At 42.1% G+C, this 18,142-nt stretch overlaps 1 protein-coding gene across 1 annotated transcript in view; it reads right to left on the reverse strand.

Moving 5' to 3' along the window:
• FASN (fatty acid synthase) overlaps positions 1-18,142 on the reverse strand; it is a 43,624-nt gene that overhangs the window by 25,117 nt on the left and 365 nt on the right. The window contains exons 2-14 of the mRNA XM_010568115.1: positions 12,713-12,859; positions 11,745-11,897; positions 10,274-10,447; positions 9,176-9,376; positions 8,604-8,726; positions 7,824-7,939; positions 7,439-7,573; positions 4,179-4,638; positions 3,652-3,839; positions 2,675-2,864; positions 1,161-1,255; positions 606-740; positions 118-321 (exon numbers count right to left, since the gene is read on the reverse strand). Of these exons, the coding sequence (XP_010566417.1) occupies positions 118-321; positions 606-740; positions 1,161-1,255; positions 2,675-2,864; positions 3,652-3,839; positions 4,179-4,638; positions 7,439-7,573; positions 7,824-7,939; positions 8,604-8,726; positions 9,176-9,376; positions 10,274-10,447; positions 11,745-11,897; positions 12,713-12,839 (2,301 nt within the window). The 5' untranslated portion in view covers positions 12,840-12,859. The remainder of the gene's footprint in view (positions 1-117; positions 322-605; positions 741-1,160; positions 1,256-2,674; positions 2,865-3,651; positions 3,840-4,178; positions 4,639-7,438; positions 7,574-7,823; positions 7,940-8,603; positions 8,727-9,175; positions 9,377-10,273; positions 10,448-11,744; positions 11,898-12,712; positions 12,860-18,142) is intronic.

Below are 18,142 nucleotides of genomic sequence, written 5' to 3' on the forward strand. Positions count from 1 at the left end.
TTTCCAGAAGGGGGGGGGGGGGGGGGGGAGCAGTATTCCCTAGTCCTCAGACCCTCAATCTCCTTCCTGCAGCAGCATATCAATATAGTATCATAGCAACACAATCAAATACAATACCTGTAAAAGAGCATGTGGAGCAATCTCTACTACAACAGCATTCTCTGGAATATGCTTCAGACCTTCATGAAATAGCACTGGACTCACTAGGTTGTTCACATGATACTCTGCAGAGGAAGTCCTAGCCAGATCACTCTGCCACTGAGATTCAGGGATAGATGTACTGATCCATCGTGCTGAACGAGGTTTAGGGTCTGGAATGACCTACAGACAGACACGGAAGAGGAACAGGAAGAAGAGTTACATGTCACAGATAACAATAAGACAGCCAAAAGCAAGCTGCCCCTCCTTTTCACAGCTTGATCGTTCAGGACATCCTTCTGCTTGAGGCCGTAGGACTTCAAACCTTAAGTCTCAGAGGTCTACATGCTCTTCAAGAGATTTCCTTCTCCTCCTAAAGAAAGGAACCCCTTTATGCTCAACATCACTTATATTCAAATCCAGGTGCCCGAGCTTAAGCCATGCAAGCCATAGTTTGGCAATATTACCTTTTTCAGGGCGCTGAGCAGCACTGGTGCAATAGATGCCATGTAGTAGGAATGAAATGCAACTCCAGCACTGCGCACCTCCTTTGCAAATACACCATCCTTTTTCAGTTTGGCTACAAACTCATTCACAGAGTCCTAAGAAGAGGAATATAAGTGAACTAAAAATAAGAGCTCACGATGTATTTGGGATCTGTACGAGTCACTGTACTCCCCCCATGCCCTTCATCACTGGCCATTTAAGGTGAGGCATACCGAGGATGAGGTTATTGCCCTTCTCAGTGTTGTAATTTATCACTCATTATGCCCATGGCTATAAGACTATTCAGTGCAAGAGATCTTTTACGAGCTTACTGAGACACTAACATCACTTTCTCTCACAGAACATTTGAGTATTTAAGTTTATATGAAGCACCATGTCCCCTCCCACCCACCACTTTAATCCAGCTCCCCTTTGCAAGCAGCTGAGCTTTAACTCAGCTTCATGCTTTCTTCAAACCAGAACTTCACGGGTCCCAATCACAATTCTGGTATGCACCATATCAGTTCCTTGCTCACCAGAGGCCCCGAAACAGTGACAGTATCTTCAGAGTTGTGACAGGCTGGTACCACATTTGGAGGACAGCATTGCTTACATTCCTCCCATGTCAGACCTGCAGAAGGAAGACCCCCAGGACAATACAAGTGTTTCTAGCAGTGAGCCTCATAAGGTGAGGCAATCTTAACTGCAGAATCACTGTGCTTAATTCAGCATTTTGCAAAACTGAGAAGGATTCTTAAGAGAAAGACAGACATCCCCCCTTTCCCAAAAAGGGATTCTGCAAAAGCTAAGGATTTTTATCTCAGGGCTTTAATGTGACATTTATCACTGTGATATTGAGCACAAGAACAGAGGACTGAATCTTTGTACCATCCCATTAAGGGACGGGGGGAACCCACACACTTTCAAAGAAGCTACAGAATTGGTTGTTTTGTCTCATCTTGCCCTTAGCAATCCGAGCTAGAACAGGAGAGAAAACACACAAGCTTGACTCACAGAAACTGAGCACTGCAAAACATCTAAGAGAAATCAACAACTCTAGTGGCTTAAACTAGCTTAACACATGCAGCATCTGGTCATATGTTACATGGATACAAGTCACAGGAAGAATTTGAACTCAACATCAGATTATGAAAGACATATTATATGCAGCACTCCGAGATAAGTTCTGTGATAAGAGTGTCATGTATTTAATATGAAAACAAAAAAGCTAAATTAGGTAGGTAGTCCTACGTAGCATTAAAGTAAGAAGTCTAGGATTATAACAAGTGACCTAGTCAAACATGCTTCATTAGACCTACAACAGCTTTTCTCTTAAGTGTTTCAGTTTTTAATTGACCACTGTGTCCAATAGTAAGAACAACAACACCACTACCAAAAATAATTTTAGTTTTAAACATGTAAGTCACTATGAAGCCATACCACAAAGAAAAACTGCTGGGTCCAAAGCTCAAAGTTTCACCCAACAGTGGGCAAAACTACATGACTTACAGAAACACTGAGCAAAGCTTGTTCAGGAGAAAGCTTCTTCCTAAGTGCTATTAGGCCCAAGTAAGTTAATGGCATTAAGTTCCACTAGCCAGTTGCCCACTAAGTAATAGTGGCTTACTGGTTTCACATCTCATTACTCTTGCAGACAATCAGAAATATCTTTTTTTTAATTTTTAATCATTTAAATATATATGTATGTGTATGTATACACACACACGCATATATCTATCTATCTCAAGAGCCAAAACCCCCAGTGCCTTGGATTATCAGGCCTCTGTCACTGGTCACTATTTCCACATAGTTTTGGATGGATTACCAAAATTCTGCTGTATTCCAGGTCAGAGATTACTACCATTATAGCAACTTCAATATTTAATAACAAGTTCTACATCGGACGAAAAAGAAGCAGCAACAGTAGCCAAAATTTTACAGACATGATTGTCTCCACCAACATATTTCAGAGCCCAATTTTATCCCAATGCTAAACAACAGAAATCAGATCTACTTCCCTATATCACTCTTTTGGTAAAGGTATACCTACCAACAGCAGCCATTCCTCCTGGGGGCAATTTGGCCTCTTTAACGCACCTTCCCCGCCAATAAGCAGCGAGAATGGCTTCTTCATGACTTAGGGAGTTATCTGCATAGCCACAAGCTAGTTCTCCCACTGAGTGGCCCAAAATCCCATCAGGTTGCAGGCCTGCAGCCTTCAGCATGTCAATCTGGGCAATCTGCAAGGAAAAGTAGGATTAGTGATTCCATGCCAGAGTAAACAGGTGTCAGGCCTCAAAGGCCCACAGCAGTAGCAAGTACATTACAAAATGGCTTTTTGGTACAGACATTCTTCTTGGCCTCGCTGCTTTCCCCTGCCCCCCGCCCCACAACTGCAGCTCCGGTCTCATTTCAAAGCAATCCCAAGAATCATTACACGACTCCCGCAGTGGTTGGGCTTCTCCACTATGTAGCTTTCCACTAAGAAGCTATTTCCAGCAACAGGAGGTTGCCAAGAGCATGTCTGTACAAAGTAAGAGGCAAGACCAGCTTTCCAGACCACTTTAAAAGCTCTGTCTCTAGCTTATTAAAAGCAATGAACCCCACATTGACACTCACAATTAAAAGAGACTTCATTTAGCATCATTTAGTTCATTTGCAGAACAAATTTTAGAAGGCATTCAATGGAACCTTGTTCCTTGACACAAACATATATATAAAACTTAAAGACATTCCTTAGTCTCTTAAAAGGAGAAACTGCCCCACATACACACACAGATACACACGTAAATCAGTTTAGCTCAATATTAGTTCAAGCATCTTGCAAGTGGCAGAGGCCAAAACTGTCAAGGGTGCAACACTCTCCCTGCTATCAAAGGGATACTTCTAACGGCTGTCATTTGCCGATTACACAAAACAAGTTTCCATTAAGCTTTATGAAGTGTTACCAGCCAAAGAGACATGCTAGCAGAGCATGCTTATGTGGATTGAGTCCATGACCCCCTCCACCAGTCATATGAGTCTTACCTGAACAGCAGCTAGTCCAACGAATGCCTGGACAATGTCATCAAAAGTGTTCTCATCTGCTTGCAGAAGCAGGTCTGAGACCTTGAGGCCTGTGTTCTTCAAAGCCTCGTCTGAGCGTAATACAGACTGGCGAAACAAATCCAACTTCATAAGGCTCAGGCCCATACCTTTCCACTGTGTTCCCATGCCTGCAGGATAGGCAAGGAGAAAGTGACCTTTAGTAATACTCCACGAAAGGAGCAGACATCACACACTTGCTCTGGCAGTGAGATAATTCTAAGAGCAAAACATTGTACATTTCCAACATACTCTAAATTACACACAGTTTTTTATTTTCCTGGCCTTGCTATCATCAGAAGATAGCAAAGTTGGAAGGATTAAATAAAATACAGGGAACATGAGTCGCAGGGCTGCAAGATACCTCCGCATGCTACAATGGAAAACAGTATTAGAGCACAGAATCCAATTGCTCAAGCCACAGATCTACAAAGAAATGCAGAAGCCTGGACCCACTGCTGCACACCTACCTGAGCAGACGTACCAGAGTGGTCTACCAGATGCTTGAACATGCTGAACCTCTTTTATGTCACTCTCAGTGCCAACTAGTGTGTAGCCCCTGTAGGGCATGGAGGATACAGGAACTACAGAGATATCACTGAGCAGGCTTGCAAATGGGCTGCATCCTCCATGTTTTCTGCTCTCTTGAATTAATATTTCTACAGCTTCCTGTGTTCTGCCACAAACTTGAACCAGTCTTGGCATGTTACAAGTCTCCAGAGGCTGGTGCTTGTTCTCATTTGGCCTCAGAATGACATGAGCATTAGCACCTCCAAAGCCAAAATTGTTGATACTGACAAAGCCACCTTTCACTGGAATTGGTTTACAAACTACCTCCAAAGAGCCATCTTGTAAGGCAGGAATATCTGGATTTGGGGTATTGAAATGAAGATTTGGAGCCCACAGCCCATATTCCAGAGAGAGAATGACCTGGAAGAAAAAACAGAGTGTTCTGTGCTCCACATTTTCTTGTAACAAACATTCTTTTGTTGTTATTGTTTTACTATAAGTGACCATGTAGCATACACTGAAGCAGCTCTCTATGTTTGGATAAAGGGACACTTCAGAGAATAGCATTATTCATGTTACTAAGGTAGTACCTACTTCACCTAGGCAAATTAAGTCCATGCAGAAAGTCAGCAGCAAAGGTGAGGGTGGCAGCTCTAAGTTTAGCTTCCAGACCCTTTCTAACTGGAAAGCCATGCAGTCTTGCTGGAAAAGCAGCCTGGCTACTAAGGATATCACATCTTCTTTCTCCCCTTTCAGATCCTGCTCCTTCACCATGCTCTGCTTCATGTCTCCCCAGTCACACACACTGCCACACGTGCTCTTCCTTATCACAACAAGTGCTTCCCTTTCTGCCTTTGCTGCAAAAGAGCCAAGCTGAAGCACTGGTAAAGGAGTTTGCTTGCTGCTTTGCACCCATTTGTTGTCTTCTTGATCCAAAAAAGCAGGAACAGCAGACTGTTCAGAACTGGCGGAGCCAAAAAGAAGTACAGAAACAGCACGAGAGTTAAAACAGCTGTGTCAAAAAAGCAAGGGCTCCCTTCTCTCAGCAGCATCTCTATGAACAGCCCATAACACCAAGACCATACTCCTCTGTAGCACAAGTACAGCAAATCAGACTACAAGGTCAGCTGCAAACACTGTGCTCTGTATGTTTGGCAGTTCCTTCATTACCCCAAAATGGTCAGAGAAACAGATAATGGTTTGAAAACTGTTCTTCCAAGTTGACTATCAGACATGGCAGCCCACCTGGGAGAACAACCAGCATAAATGCACAATTTCAACTCCAGTCAGCCAGTTTAAAGTTGCAGTACAAGTATTTTCACGCACACTGTCCTAACACCTACAATACTACGCACTATGAACTTGCTGTTGCTTTACACAGCATACGTATTCGTACTTTTAAGTCTGCCATGGTTTCTACACAACTTTGACAGTACAGTACAGTGAGAACACACCAGAGCCACCAAGAAGCTTTGTCTCTGCCATGCAGCAAGTAGTTAGACAGGCTAAGTAGTTCAAAGGTGCAGGTGAGTCTTCCCTCCCTTACCAGAATTTAACTGAAGTTGCCTTGGCAAGCCCTAGTTTCTTTGCTACCTATCCACAAAATTAATGGATTCTCTTCAAGTCTGAAATTGCATACTTTCATGGTTTATTTTCCTAACTGACATCTCATGGAAGAGCATTTTACGGAATTCCAAAAGAAAACATTTACGGAAACTGCAGACTTCAAGACAGTTACTGTCTAAGGGACAGTGGGCTTGGTGTAGTTTCTGGCTTGGTCTGAAGGACACCTGATCTGCCATTCTGATTAACTTCCAGATCTTAAAATACCAACTGCTGCCCAATTTTCAAAGAATCAAGAACAGAGACAGAGCTTCCAATATCCTTCCAAAGCTTCAGGTGCTTTCAAGATGCCAGATCTGGAAACGAGACCTAACAGAACTTAATAAAAGCATAGCAAAAAGATATCCTAGCACGCATGATGGATTCCATGGGCTCTTGTCTGCAACTGGAAGTTCTGATACAAAGTTTAAGTGAGAAAACTGATGAAAAAAAGAGCAAGAAAACACAGTGTCAGAAGTCTTCAAAAAGAAATTGTGGCCCTTGTCTTTTCAGTTCTGCTTCCTCTAAGAAACATAGACAGGGAAACAGTACCTCAAAGTTATGAGCCTGTCCTGACAGATCACAGCAGAACTACACTAAACAAACTGTTTATGATGTACAACACAGTACGGATGCAGAGGTTTATTTTATGACTCAGTTATCATTCCTTCTATGAAGGAGGTGTCAGTCAGAGATAGAGGTGCTAAAGAAGTAAACTTCCCTCTACAGAGAGGCAGACACTGCTGCCTCCATGATTTATTTGCAGATGAGGCTATTCACAGCAAGTTGTATGTATTCAGGTCACAATAGCCACTTTAAAGAGCCTAAAATTCTAGCAGTGACAGTGTACGTGACTTCAATTTGCATGGCTCTAAGGCTGTCAGTAATAGGCTTACAACCAAGTGTGAACATAGCTAGCTCTCTGCTAAGCAGTTTAGCAGCCAGAGCCAATAGATGATTGTCTGCCTACAGCAGTAGTTTGTAGGCTGGTTGCTAAGACAACCAGTTATTCAAGCTGGTAGCCTCATCCCAAAGAACTCGCCTGGCTTCTTACCAACATGAGAGAGAAGAGGAAGAGATGATATGTCCAACAAACAGCCAGAAGGATCAGCTACTCTCTTGGCACCAAAAAGCCACGCTGCCTCTTATCTTTGGTCATTGCCAACTACTCCAAACATTCAAATCCCTCTAGTTGTACGCCCCTCAAACCCACACAACTTACAGCAGTGTTTTGTTGGAAGGTCCGGCGTAAGGATAATCAATAAAGTGATCCCAAAGCCTTTATTCTGAGCAGAGTTATGTTCCTGTAGAATTCAGCAGGAAGGGGAAACTAAAGTGTGTGCATGCATGCATGCACATACTTGTGTGTGCACACAGCAGAGCGCCACCTGGGCATTCATATCCAGCTTGCAGAATAGCCACCTGAGCTTTTAAAAGTATTTGCAGGTAAAGCAAGAAGTAGATAATTAATGAGAATCACCTGAGTAGTTCTCATTACCAGTGAACATCTTATCCTGGATCAGTGCAAAATTTTCCTTAAAACAAACAAACATTAAAACCCCCCCACACTGTTGTGTTGCCCCTATCCCCCAATTTTCCTTTTCAAGCCACCTGTTACCTTGGCTAATGCAGCAAGCCCAGAGGCAGACTCTGGATGACCCATGTTTGACTTGGTTGATCCAATCAACAGTGGCTCTCTCTCACATTGACAGAAGACATTTACAATGCTGTTTATTTCTTGTGGATCTCCAACCTAGTAGGTAGATAATCAGAATGGCTATTAGCTAGCACTTCCAAAACACACCACAAAAGAGAAATCTGAAGATTAGGATGTTTGGGCAAAATCCAAAAGTGGTGAAGCAGTACATATTCTAGTAACTGGTAGAAGGGAGAAATATAATTCATTTGGGAAAAAAAAAATTGATGGAAAAGTGTGGTAAGTGATGCAAGGGAAGAAAATAAGGGAGAAGAAAACACTCCAAACACAAAGGGTCCATGCTGACCTTGGTGCCTGTCCCATGAGCTTCAACATACTCCACTTCTCCAGGTTCAATACCGCATTCTCTGTATAAAGAGCTGACCAACTGCTGCTGCATCTCTCCAGATGGGAATGTCACACCTAGGACCAAAATTGCTGTCAGTTCCTCTCTCCTATCAGATGCCTCCTGTTCTGATTTTAGCACCCTTTCAACCCAGCCCCATTCCCTGCTTGGGGGGACCAGGTCCAAAAAAACCCAAAGAGAGACTTTTTCAGGATTTACACCAACATCCTTAGCACCAAATACAATAAGCCTCTCAGGCTCTTTGGAAGAGCAGAGGAACCAGAAGTGGACCTAAACCAATGAGTTAGACTAGTGTGGAAATGTACTTGTTCACAGAATACTAGGAGATGTCTATATCAAGCATAACATGTGAAACTTGGTGTCTCCATAACTGGAGAGTGGGAGAAATGGGACAGTAGTAGGGAAAGAGCCTTACAGTTGTAACACCACCTACATTTCTACCATCAGGGCAGAAGTTACTGCAGAGATGTCCTGAGGAAGGCTAAACTAGCAACAGGACATTCCTGTTATTTTGTACAGTAGAAACCACCACTTGTCTCCAACTTCTTTACAAAATAGGGCCCTGAACTTTGCATTACCAAAACAGAAAAAGAAAAATCCAAACAATAAAAAACCTCCACACATCTAAAGAAGAACCCCAGAACAGCCTGTTTTTTATGACAAAGACTCTAGACTGAACAGTTCTATATGTATCTTACTTTTCAGAGGCTCAAGGCCTACCTTGCTCCTTAAAGCCATCAGTGTTACTTCCAGCACTGACTATCGTGGCATAGATCCGCTTAGCCATAGATCTCTTGGTCAAAAGAACAACAACAACAGCTTCAGAGCGACAATATCCATTTCCTGAAAGCAGAGAGAGAAGAATGAGTCACTAATTCTGCTCTGCTTTGAAAAAAGTTGCAAAAGGTCATGCAGTAAGGTTATCTCATTCCTGAGCTACTGCTTACAATAGACTTGCTTTGAGAGTATGACATATCCATTTCTTTAAAAAAAAAATTAATGCCCTAAAAAGGCTTGCTGCTCATCACAAATGATGATGGAAAGTTTCCATCAAGAGACAGCTATTTCCTCTCCCCAACGTCTGAGGAGTGAGCCACACAGTTTCTTCCCCCACAGTTAGTTTTCTAGGTTCAATGGAGCATGCAACACAGATCAAGTCCAGGGTATGTCCCAAACAGTGCACCTAGGCACAACTACAAGGCCAGCTCTTTGCTATAGTAGAAGAGTATGTGGTCACAGACTCCACAGTAAGTTCCTCTCATACATGACAACCTTTTGTACTAATGCCTTACCTGAAGCATCAAAAGCCTTGCAGGCACCATCAGGACTAAGCATACCCAATTTCATGAACTGCACTGAAGTGTTGGGTTTCAGCAAAAGGTTGACCCCTCCTACTAGGGCTGCACTGCACGATCCATGACGAATTGCCTTATAAGCATTTTCCAGAGCAATGAGACTAGAGGAGCAGGCTGTGTCAATAGTTAAGCTCGGTCCTTAGGGAATGGAAAGGGAAAACAAAAAAATCTGTTTTTTACTGTTTATTTCCTTGAGTTGCTCTCCAAAGACTACAGGATGGGATCACAAGAGAAACATATTAAAAACCCCAAACATCAAATAAGAGTTCCTTCAGAACATAACAGGTAATCCTAATACAATGGGAGACAAGAATCACCATCTCTGCCTGCTTACCAGGTAACAAGGGATGAGAAAGGTGGAAAAAAATTTGCAGACAGTTTAGCTTTAAGGATATTTTTAAAAATTCCATCTCTGCCTCCATCAAAAAGAGATATTGTAGCTTCACAGGCAGGTCTCATCTATTTCCCCATTCTCACCAATAAAAATTCCTCCCCCTTCCTGGTGCTTCCCCCTACCCTTGCCATTATCTCTGCTCTCTGCTGCTCTCCAGAGTAATTCCCATGCCTCCACTCTCTTCAATGCCACACATGATTCAAGTCATATCTATGCCTTCAATCACATCATTTTGGCAGTTTTCCCAATTCTTCCACTTTATTCAAAAACAAAGCCAACTGTTCCAGTCAGTTTGTCTCTTGGCTAGCTGACTAGTACATAAGTTGATACCAAATAGCAGTATAAAGGCTGGAAAGGACCTAGGCCTTTTTATGAAGGCCTCCTGACATCATGATCTTTCAGATGAATGCCAGCTATGCCCATCAGCAGCAACTGAGTTAAAGCCTTACAATGAGTCTTACCCCACAGTTACAATACATTTTCTGCTTCTCTTATGCCTCCTTACAATAGTTGCATGTTACTTTCTCATCCCAGAAGGGGTCTACACTATCACATCCCCCTCACTCCTCTACAGAAACTGTGGTCCAATCATGCTCAAATTGCAATTGCTGATCAGCATTGACAGGTTTGGGGGCACTTACCTGTTAAGTCATAAAAGTAGGAAATCCTGTTGGCAAGCATAGCACGCTGGCAGCCTGTCATACTGTATCCCACAAGCTCTACTGGATCTTGGCTAAGGGCTTCACCAGCTTCTGACCCACTGGCACCAATCCATACACCTGTGTCTGTGCCACGGAGGGTGGCTGGATTAATACCTGCAGAGATATTGGAAGGTAGATTACAACAGACAAGAGGGGCAAACTGGGGAGATATCAGGTACGCTGGCACCAGTTCATGAAATACTGTCCCTTTCTGGCAGGCCTACAGCATTGTTCCCTTACCTATAGTTACCTCTTATCTGTTTCAACTGCAGACCTTACAAGTCTTACTGCAGATTCCACCAGAACTTCGGTACTGGCTTTTGGTCAGAACATATTGTGCCCAGAGACAGCTTTTCAGCTTAGCTGGGCATTGCTAGAGAGTCTTGTGTAGAAAAGTGTATGGACTATGAAAGACATAAATGCTGATCAGATAAGCTAACAGCTGACCTCTAGTGCAAAGAAAAGGAGAAGACTGAAGGGCAGAAAAATCACAGCACTTGGAATGTCATGTGAGCACGTGAATATCTATTTCTAGTGACACACAAAGCCCAGATCTGGAGTACAAGACAGAAAGGAAAATTCTTAAGCACAAAAGCCAAAAACCAGAACAAGAAACAACTCTGCTCTAAAAAACTGCATAGCGAGCTCAACTTGCAGCAACCTCTACTGTTTCTTCTCTATGCTTCAGGAGTCCTGGAGACAAGCAGAATATTCAGGCATCCAGACTGAGGCTCAGCAGCAGATGAGCAAGTGTTAATTTTAATAAGTCAGTACTAGTGAGGTGGTTCCAACTTTTTCCCATGTGCTTCTTATGTTCAGACATGTAACTGATTAACATGAAGAACAAACTTTTTGGCTCTGCGTATAAGTAACTCAAAAGCTCAAGACACTGGCAGTGATGGAGGAAAGAGGCTCCTATTTCTGAAAGCACACTTCCTGGGCAAACCTTCTATAGAAGCAGATCAAATGCCTCAATTTTTCCATGAACCTGGACAATAGACAGCAATACATCAGGCCATCTGCCATTCTTTTAGACCATGGATGAGAATTCTAACCAAGTCATCTTCCTTTTGCACTATGCAAATATGACTTAAACAAAGGGATCTATTATGGAGTATTAGAGTAGAGCAGAACACACAAAAGCTCTAGAACTGTTGACTGTTTAAGTGCTTCTGTTGTACTGGTTGTACCATAAGATGCAGGTAGAGATTTGCTGGCAGCCAGCATAGATTTCCTAGTTTGAGTTCCAAAGTACACACCTTTCTTCTAACCCCCATACCAGTTCTTTGGTCTCCTCTCTAATGTGATGGTCTTCTCTTGTTAAACATCTCATCACACAGGCACATGTCAGCACCTGCTGCACAGAGACAATACAGCACAATTCTCTGTCTTCAGTCATTCAGCTGCTTACCTCCATCCATAATAGCTTCATAAGAAACTTCCAACAGCAAGCGAAGTTGAGGATCCATCGTATGAGCTTGTTTGGGGTGAACCCCAAAAAAGGATGCATCAAATTTGCTTATGTCTTTGAGCTTTCCATTTCTCTTGGGCAGTCCATAAATTCCTGAAAAGAAAAATTCAACACTGAGTCATGGAATACATCAGTTTTGAGGCAGCTACCAGCTGAGACAAAGTGCACAATGGCCACAGCTGATTCACAACTACACATGAAACCTCACTTCCTTGTTGCAGTACCCAGAGTGCTGCATGAATATCTACCCACCCATCTCTCCAAATCTCATTTGTAAATGAGAATGCTGTATTAACAAAAACAATTGTCATTTTTAAGACTCTCTTGGATATGGCAGCAAAACGCATCAATCTAGTTTAAGCATTCTTGCTTTGGCAAGTTGTACCAAGCACATAAACAGAGTCCAAATCAGTGGTTCCAGTCAGTCACCAGTTAGAAGAAAAACAAAAGCTACTTTTCACTTCTGCAAGCCACTAGCTTGAATTGGACAGACACGTACCAAACACTTCAGAAAGGCAATCAGACAGAACATTGTAAAAAGCCATAAGTTACAGGACTGGAGTCCCTGTGCTACTTCCAAACCCAGAAAAGTGTCAGAGCCGTCTTACTGCCACAGCTATCAACAGCAGGTACGGGATTCATGTTGCCTAGCTGCTCTGTCAGAGTGTTATTTGGAAATAAGCTACATATTATATAAGCTACTACTGCATAGGACATGACATTATAAAATGGATTGCGTGAGACCTTCATAAAAGTGTTCTGTTCCTGAATTTCTTGATGATGTATCAGAAGTGAATTCAGAAGCTCTGGCAGGGTTTCACATCTGATAAATCTTTTTCTTTCATAGGATAATTCCTCTAAAATGCTCAGAATTCAGGGCTCCAAAAGAAGAGACAATAGGCACTCACCTGGTTTCCACCTCCGATCATCCTCTGTGACCATATCAACTCCATTAATCAGGTTCTCCCAAAACTCTTGCAAGTTCTCCGATTCTGGCAGCTTTCCTGCTATGCCTGCAATCACCACGTCCTCCATCTCTTAACTTCTCCCTGTTGCTGAGATCCACAAAGCAGTAAGACTAGTAAGATTTCACACAGAGAAGGAGAGTATATGAGTCTCTTGTCTTCCTGACATGTTGTGACAAACAAGCATATTTGCAGGAGAAACACCCACACAGGAACAGCCCATGGAGTCTCTACTAAAAAAAAAAAAAAAGACATCCCAACTAATCAAATGGACCATAAGATCCATGGGGTCAATGAGGATGACAAAACTGATCCTGAAGGAGTGTCGGGCTCCAAGAACCACCAGTTTCTACATGACAACTAGAGAATGAACAGGTCCAGCTCTACTAAATGCAGAGCCTCTGTGAAGTCAGCAGAGAAGAAAGATTAACATGCTGAAGCAGAGGTGGGTGGAGAAATTATGACATACATATAGTAAAATACATAATTACAAGGCAAACCTAACAGGTAGCAAAACAAGTTCTACAATCATTCCAAAGTTAAGCACTAACTTAAGAATCAATAATCAGAAAGTTTGTTGGACAGGGAAAAAAAAAACCCAAAACCAACAAAAAACCCACAAAACAAACAGAAAACCAACCAACCAAAAAAACCCTCACACACAAAACAAAAGCCCAAAACACACACAGGAGAAAACCCATACAAAAGCAAAAAGATTACAACTTAGCATCATTTTAAATACCCAAAACAAGAATAAGTTGTACTTATAAAGTGTTTCTGAACTGGACCCCACGCTGCCACATGTTTAGAAGACTGGGAATGAGGTCCCAAGAAATTTGCATTCTAAGACCCCAATCTCAAAGACCACAAGAGAGCATCATGCTGCATAACGCAGCATGGCAGGCCATCTATACAGATCACAACACCAAATGATCGTTCATATATTACAGTCAAACACACTCATTTATTTTCTATTACACTAAAAATATATTAACAACTAAGCGGAGAGAAGGCAAGTTAACCTGATGTTTCAGTTAAGTTCAAATTATAGTTTGTAGAGTCTAAGTAGGCAAGTTAAGGGAGGGGGAAAACACCCATATACATGGGTTATTTTTTTATATATATAAAAATAAATAAAAGTGTGATTGCATGAACAAAAGAGGTAGTAAGCATTCACAGTACTTCCTTAAATAATCCTGGTAAGTAGAAGCAAAATATTCTTCAGAGTTAGTGTGTGGATTTTAACAAGTAAAAACAACAAAGAAAACTGGGTATTCAAATAGCTAAAAAACTTCCTTAATAGCTTTGAAAGAAAGACTTTGCTATGGAAGACCTAAAGTTTGACTTCCATCACAGATTATGCTCCATAGTGCCATGCAGGCGCTTTGCTTAAGTGCTGCTGGTGCTCGATCATCTCCTCCACAAAACAGCACTAATGGGTACTCTTAGATGAGCACCTCATAGCTGTTCTTTCAACCCAAGACATTTCATTTAGGCACAGTTTTAAAGCCTCTTTCAGGAGTTCCTGCTGCTTCTGAGAAAGAAACAGGCCTCTCTTCCATCCACACACTGCTCAGGCATAATGCCTTCCTGTAGCTGAAAGGAGGGCTGGGGTGCACAGAGGGAAAGCAAAGCCCTCGGGTTAGCTGAGGCGTAGCCCAGCCCGAACACACTGCCACAGAGGTTGCCCGATTTCTCTTACCCTTCCTTCCTTCAGCAGTTATCTTGATTCAGATCTGTGGAGTAACTGTGGAATTATGCAACGTGCAACACTGAAGCAGAAGAGATCATTGCCTCATCCAGTCCATCCCTTCTGGGAGCAGAAACAGAAGTGCTCCCAAAAGGACATCTTGGATTTCTCAGTCTTATGCTAAACACCCAGACAACACACGTTCCACTCCACTCTGGTTGTTCATTCAAAAAGGGAAACACTTAGGACCAAATGCAGAAGGCCCTTGCTGAGAAACTATTCCCCAAAACTGAAGTTGGTAGTAATAAGTACAGTCTACTCTGCTCTGAACAGATGCCTCTCAGTTTTTCCGCTCATGTAAATCTAGTAAGTCACTTTTATTACTGGTGTCATCACTGTACCTGGAAAACCCAATCAAGGGCCACAACTCTGCTATACATGCGGCAGTTCTGCGCTAGGGGCAGAGGAAGAACAGATCTCAGGCACAAAGCTTACAATCTAAGCATAAGACAAGCGACAGACAAGATAACGTGATTACGATTCAGTTTTATGGCTCAGCTCTTTGGGCTATGATCTCTAGGGAGAGAAATATAATGTGTATTTCAGGGGACTGAAACATCTCTCCCTGGAGTACCAGAAAAACTCCATCCAGGTACAACCAATCTTGACAAAATGTTCTTCTGAGACAGTGAAGCAATGGAGTTTATCAGCAAAGCAATTTTTGCCAACGTTATGAATGTAGTTGAGCAAGACTGTGTCAAAGGTAGAGAAAAAGATGCTGTAGTAATCAAAATGTAGAAGAACAAGAGCCAAAAAGTTAATTTTAGCTGGGTGAATGGGTAAGAAGAGCCACAACTTAAGGATTTTTATACACAAAGAACTCGTAAGATTTAGACTTGAAACAAAGAGCTCCAAATGCCTACATCCAAGATAACATACAAATTACAGATTTAGCAGCAGACAGTAGAGATGATTTGCTGTGGAAAACAGCTGGGAAGAAGAAAAATCATGAGTACTAAGTCATCCCTGATTAAACAGTGATTAAAGTAGATGCTACAGCTACCAACAATGTCTTTGGTCATCCTCAACAGATAATAAGCAGGTAGACCATTTTAAAGTTGATTGACTTTACCCCCAAATGGTATATTGTATTATTTTACTATATTAGAGACCCCTTTTTTTTTTAAGAGCATTTTTAGACTATACACAGAACACTGACAGATTTTTGAAGTATAGGATGTAGCACAGAAAGAAAATTGTTTCTACAACTGTTTTAAAGGAGATTGGACTACAGCAAACATGCAGAAGAGATTGTTCCTACTACATCTGATGACCAAGGTGATCAAAAACAACAGGTCAGAAAAGGAGATAAAGAGGGACAAACAGGACTCTGATTTCTTAAGGCTGTATTTTGCTGCATCCAACCAGACTTCTAACATCCTTTTTCCTGTGTTTATCCCACAGTTTTGCTTGAATTGAATTCTGTGAATTCTTCCCAAACAGCTTGCATTTTTAACGGAGAGGGGAAGGGGGAGCAACCCCCCCCCCCCCCCCATCAGTCCATAGGCACCTCAGTCAAGCATAAACTACTACCTCACTGTATTTACACAATGTCTTTTGGCAATGATATTGCATTGCTGACTCACTCAGTTTGTGACTGGTGATAACTAGCAATCCCTTCTGGTATTATTGACTAGTAACAACTTTCATCACTTTATACCTATGCTCTGGTTATCCACCTCCCACATTAGCCATTTGACAAGGCTGGTTTGCTTATTGATGCCTGTTCCTTTCTCCAATCATGTTATACCTTCTTAACCTTGTTCTCTACGTATTGAATACCTGGTGGTATCATGTTAGCTTAATGCTATTATGAAAATTACTCTTAAGTTGAAGTACTGTTCTCCATTGCATTTAAAACCTTTGCTTTTCAGTACCTCACTAATCCAGCACCAAAAATTAATCAAGAAGTATTAATCATTGTTTTCCACCATCCCTGGCAGCTGTACAACTTTTTTTTTTCTTTTTACAATAATTATATCTACTGTTTCCTGACAAAAATATCTGTGTCCAAAAGCTTGCATGCTTTTGGGGGGTAGAGGGAAGCAAAGACAAGAAAAATAAAAAAGTTAAGGTAAAATTTGATTTCTTCTCCCACTCATATTTGACTGGCCAACCGCTGAAGAGAATACTTTTCATATTCTGCTATGTCCACCTAAGGTTCAGTGAGGAAAGGAGGGGGACAAGGAGGGAAGAAGAAACTGTTTGCAGAGAAACAACAAATAAAACCCAAACAATGTTTTGTCTGATGCACAGTTCTCTTTCCTAGACAGAAGCACAGTATTTATTTCACTGTTATTTTGACGGCTGTTATCACAGTGGGACAGAATCCTCAAAGCCAACTCTGCTACTGTTTCTAGGCAGTCCAAATCTTGATCTTTTTTGGAGCTCCCATTATTGTAAAACGAAACATCCATGACTCCTCCATAGCTTCCTTCAGCACAGATACTGACAAAAGGATTGCTTTCTTAGTTTTTCAGTATGACTACATCATAATCCACATTTCCTAATCTCCAACTATCATCTCTAAAATTTGTAACTAAAACTGTCATTACATAGGAACTTCACTTAAAAAGAGCTATAACACCTGCCTCCAAAAAACCCTTTATAAAATAGAGGCAAACACAGGCTGCTTTTAATTTTTTGAAAGCATTTGGCTACCATCAATCTGTGTGTTATTGCTTTGAGTTAACAAAGACCTTTTAACTGTCTCTTTCTGCCTCAAGGCTGGATTTCTCCCATTGACCACAAGACAAATGAAAAATGGTAGTGTATTTTCATATTTAAGATGCACTACTTAGCAGGAAACACAATCTGGTTCAGAGCTGTTATGTGAGTAAAGTAGGTTAGATTTTGCTCATGGAATCAACACAGCTCTGTTGATTCCCAAATGGTCAGAACTGATTTGTACAAAAATTTAAGTCCCCAGCATCACTACATCATGTTCATAAAATATCTGTTCATAACTGCCTGTGACATAGGGCCCTCATCCTCTGAATTCACCCACTAAATGCAGCCTTTCACAACGCGCTATTATTTTCAGTTTGTTTCAAGAAGCGTAGAGGCTGCAGGAAAAGGTGAACCCTTTGCTCATGTGGCTCGAGGCTTTTCCTCCCTTTTGTTTTTTAAGGCCAGAGATGCTCCAAAGCCCCCAACACTGCTCTCTGAAGGAGCATGCAAATTAACATACACAGCTTTAACACCGCCCGTTTCAACTTAAGCATCCGAATAAAGGTTTTCGCTAGGAAAATACGCATTCGGTATCTCAAAGGGCCCTATGCCAGGGACGGGATGTGGAATAAAAACCGAAGAGGAGCAAAGCCAGCAGAAGACGATCATCACGTTCCTCACAGAATCACATCATCACATCCAGACTGGTGTACGATAACTGGCGGTTATTTCGTGCGGACGGCTGGTTTATATCGAAGTGGAAGAAAAGAAGTTACAGGGCACCTTCTGTGAGATGGTTTCCTAGTACCTCCTGACAAGCCACCTTTCGCAAGAGCGAGCGAACGCGGCGGGATCCCCTACGTCGCCAGCTCCCTCAGCCTGCCGCGCCAGGGCTCGTACGGTACCCGCGACCGAGCGGCCCCTTCAGCCCCGGCGCCCGCCCGAGACGGCCC

The sequence above is a fragment of the Haliaeetus leucocephalus genome, unplaced genomic scaffold, assembly GCF_000737465.1.
Source record: "Haliaeetus leucocephalus isolate CR32 unplaced genomic scaffold, Haliaeetus_leucocephalus-4.0 Scaffold238, whole genome shotgun sequence".
In the NCBI taxonomy this organism is placed as follows: Eukaryota; Metazoa; Chordata; class Aves; order Accipitriformes; family Accipitridae; genus Haliaeetus; species Haliaeetus leucocephalus.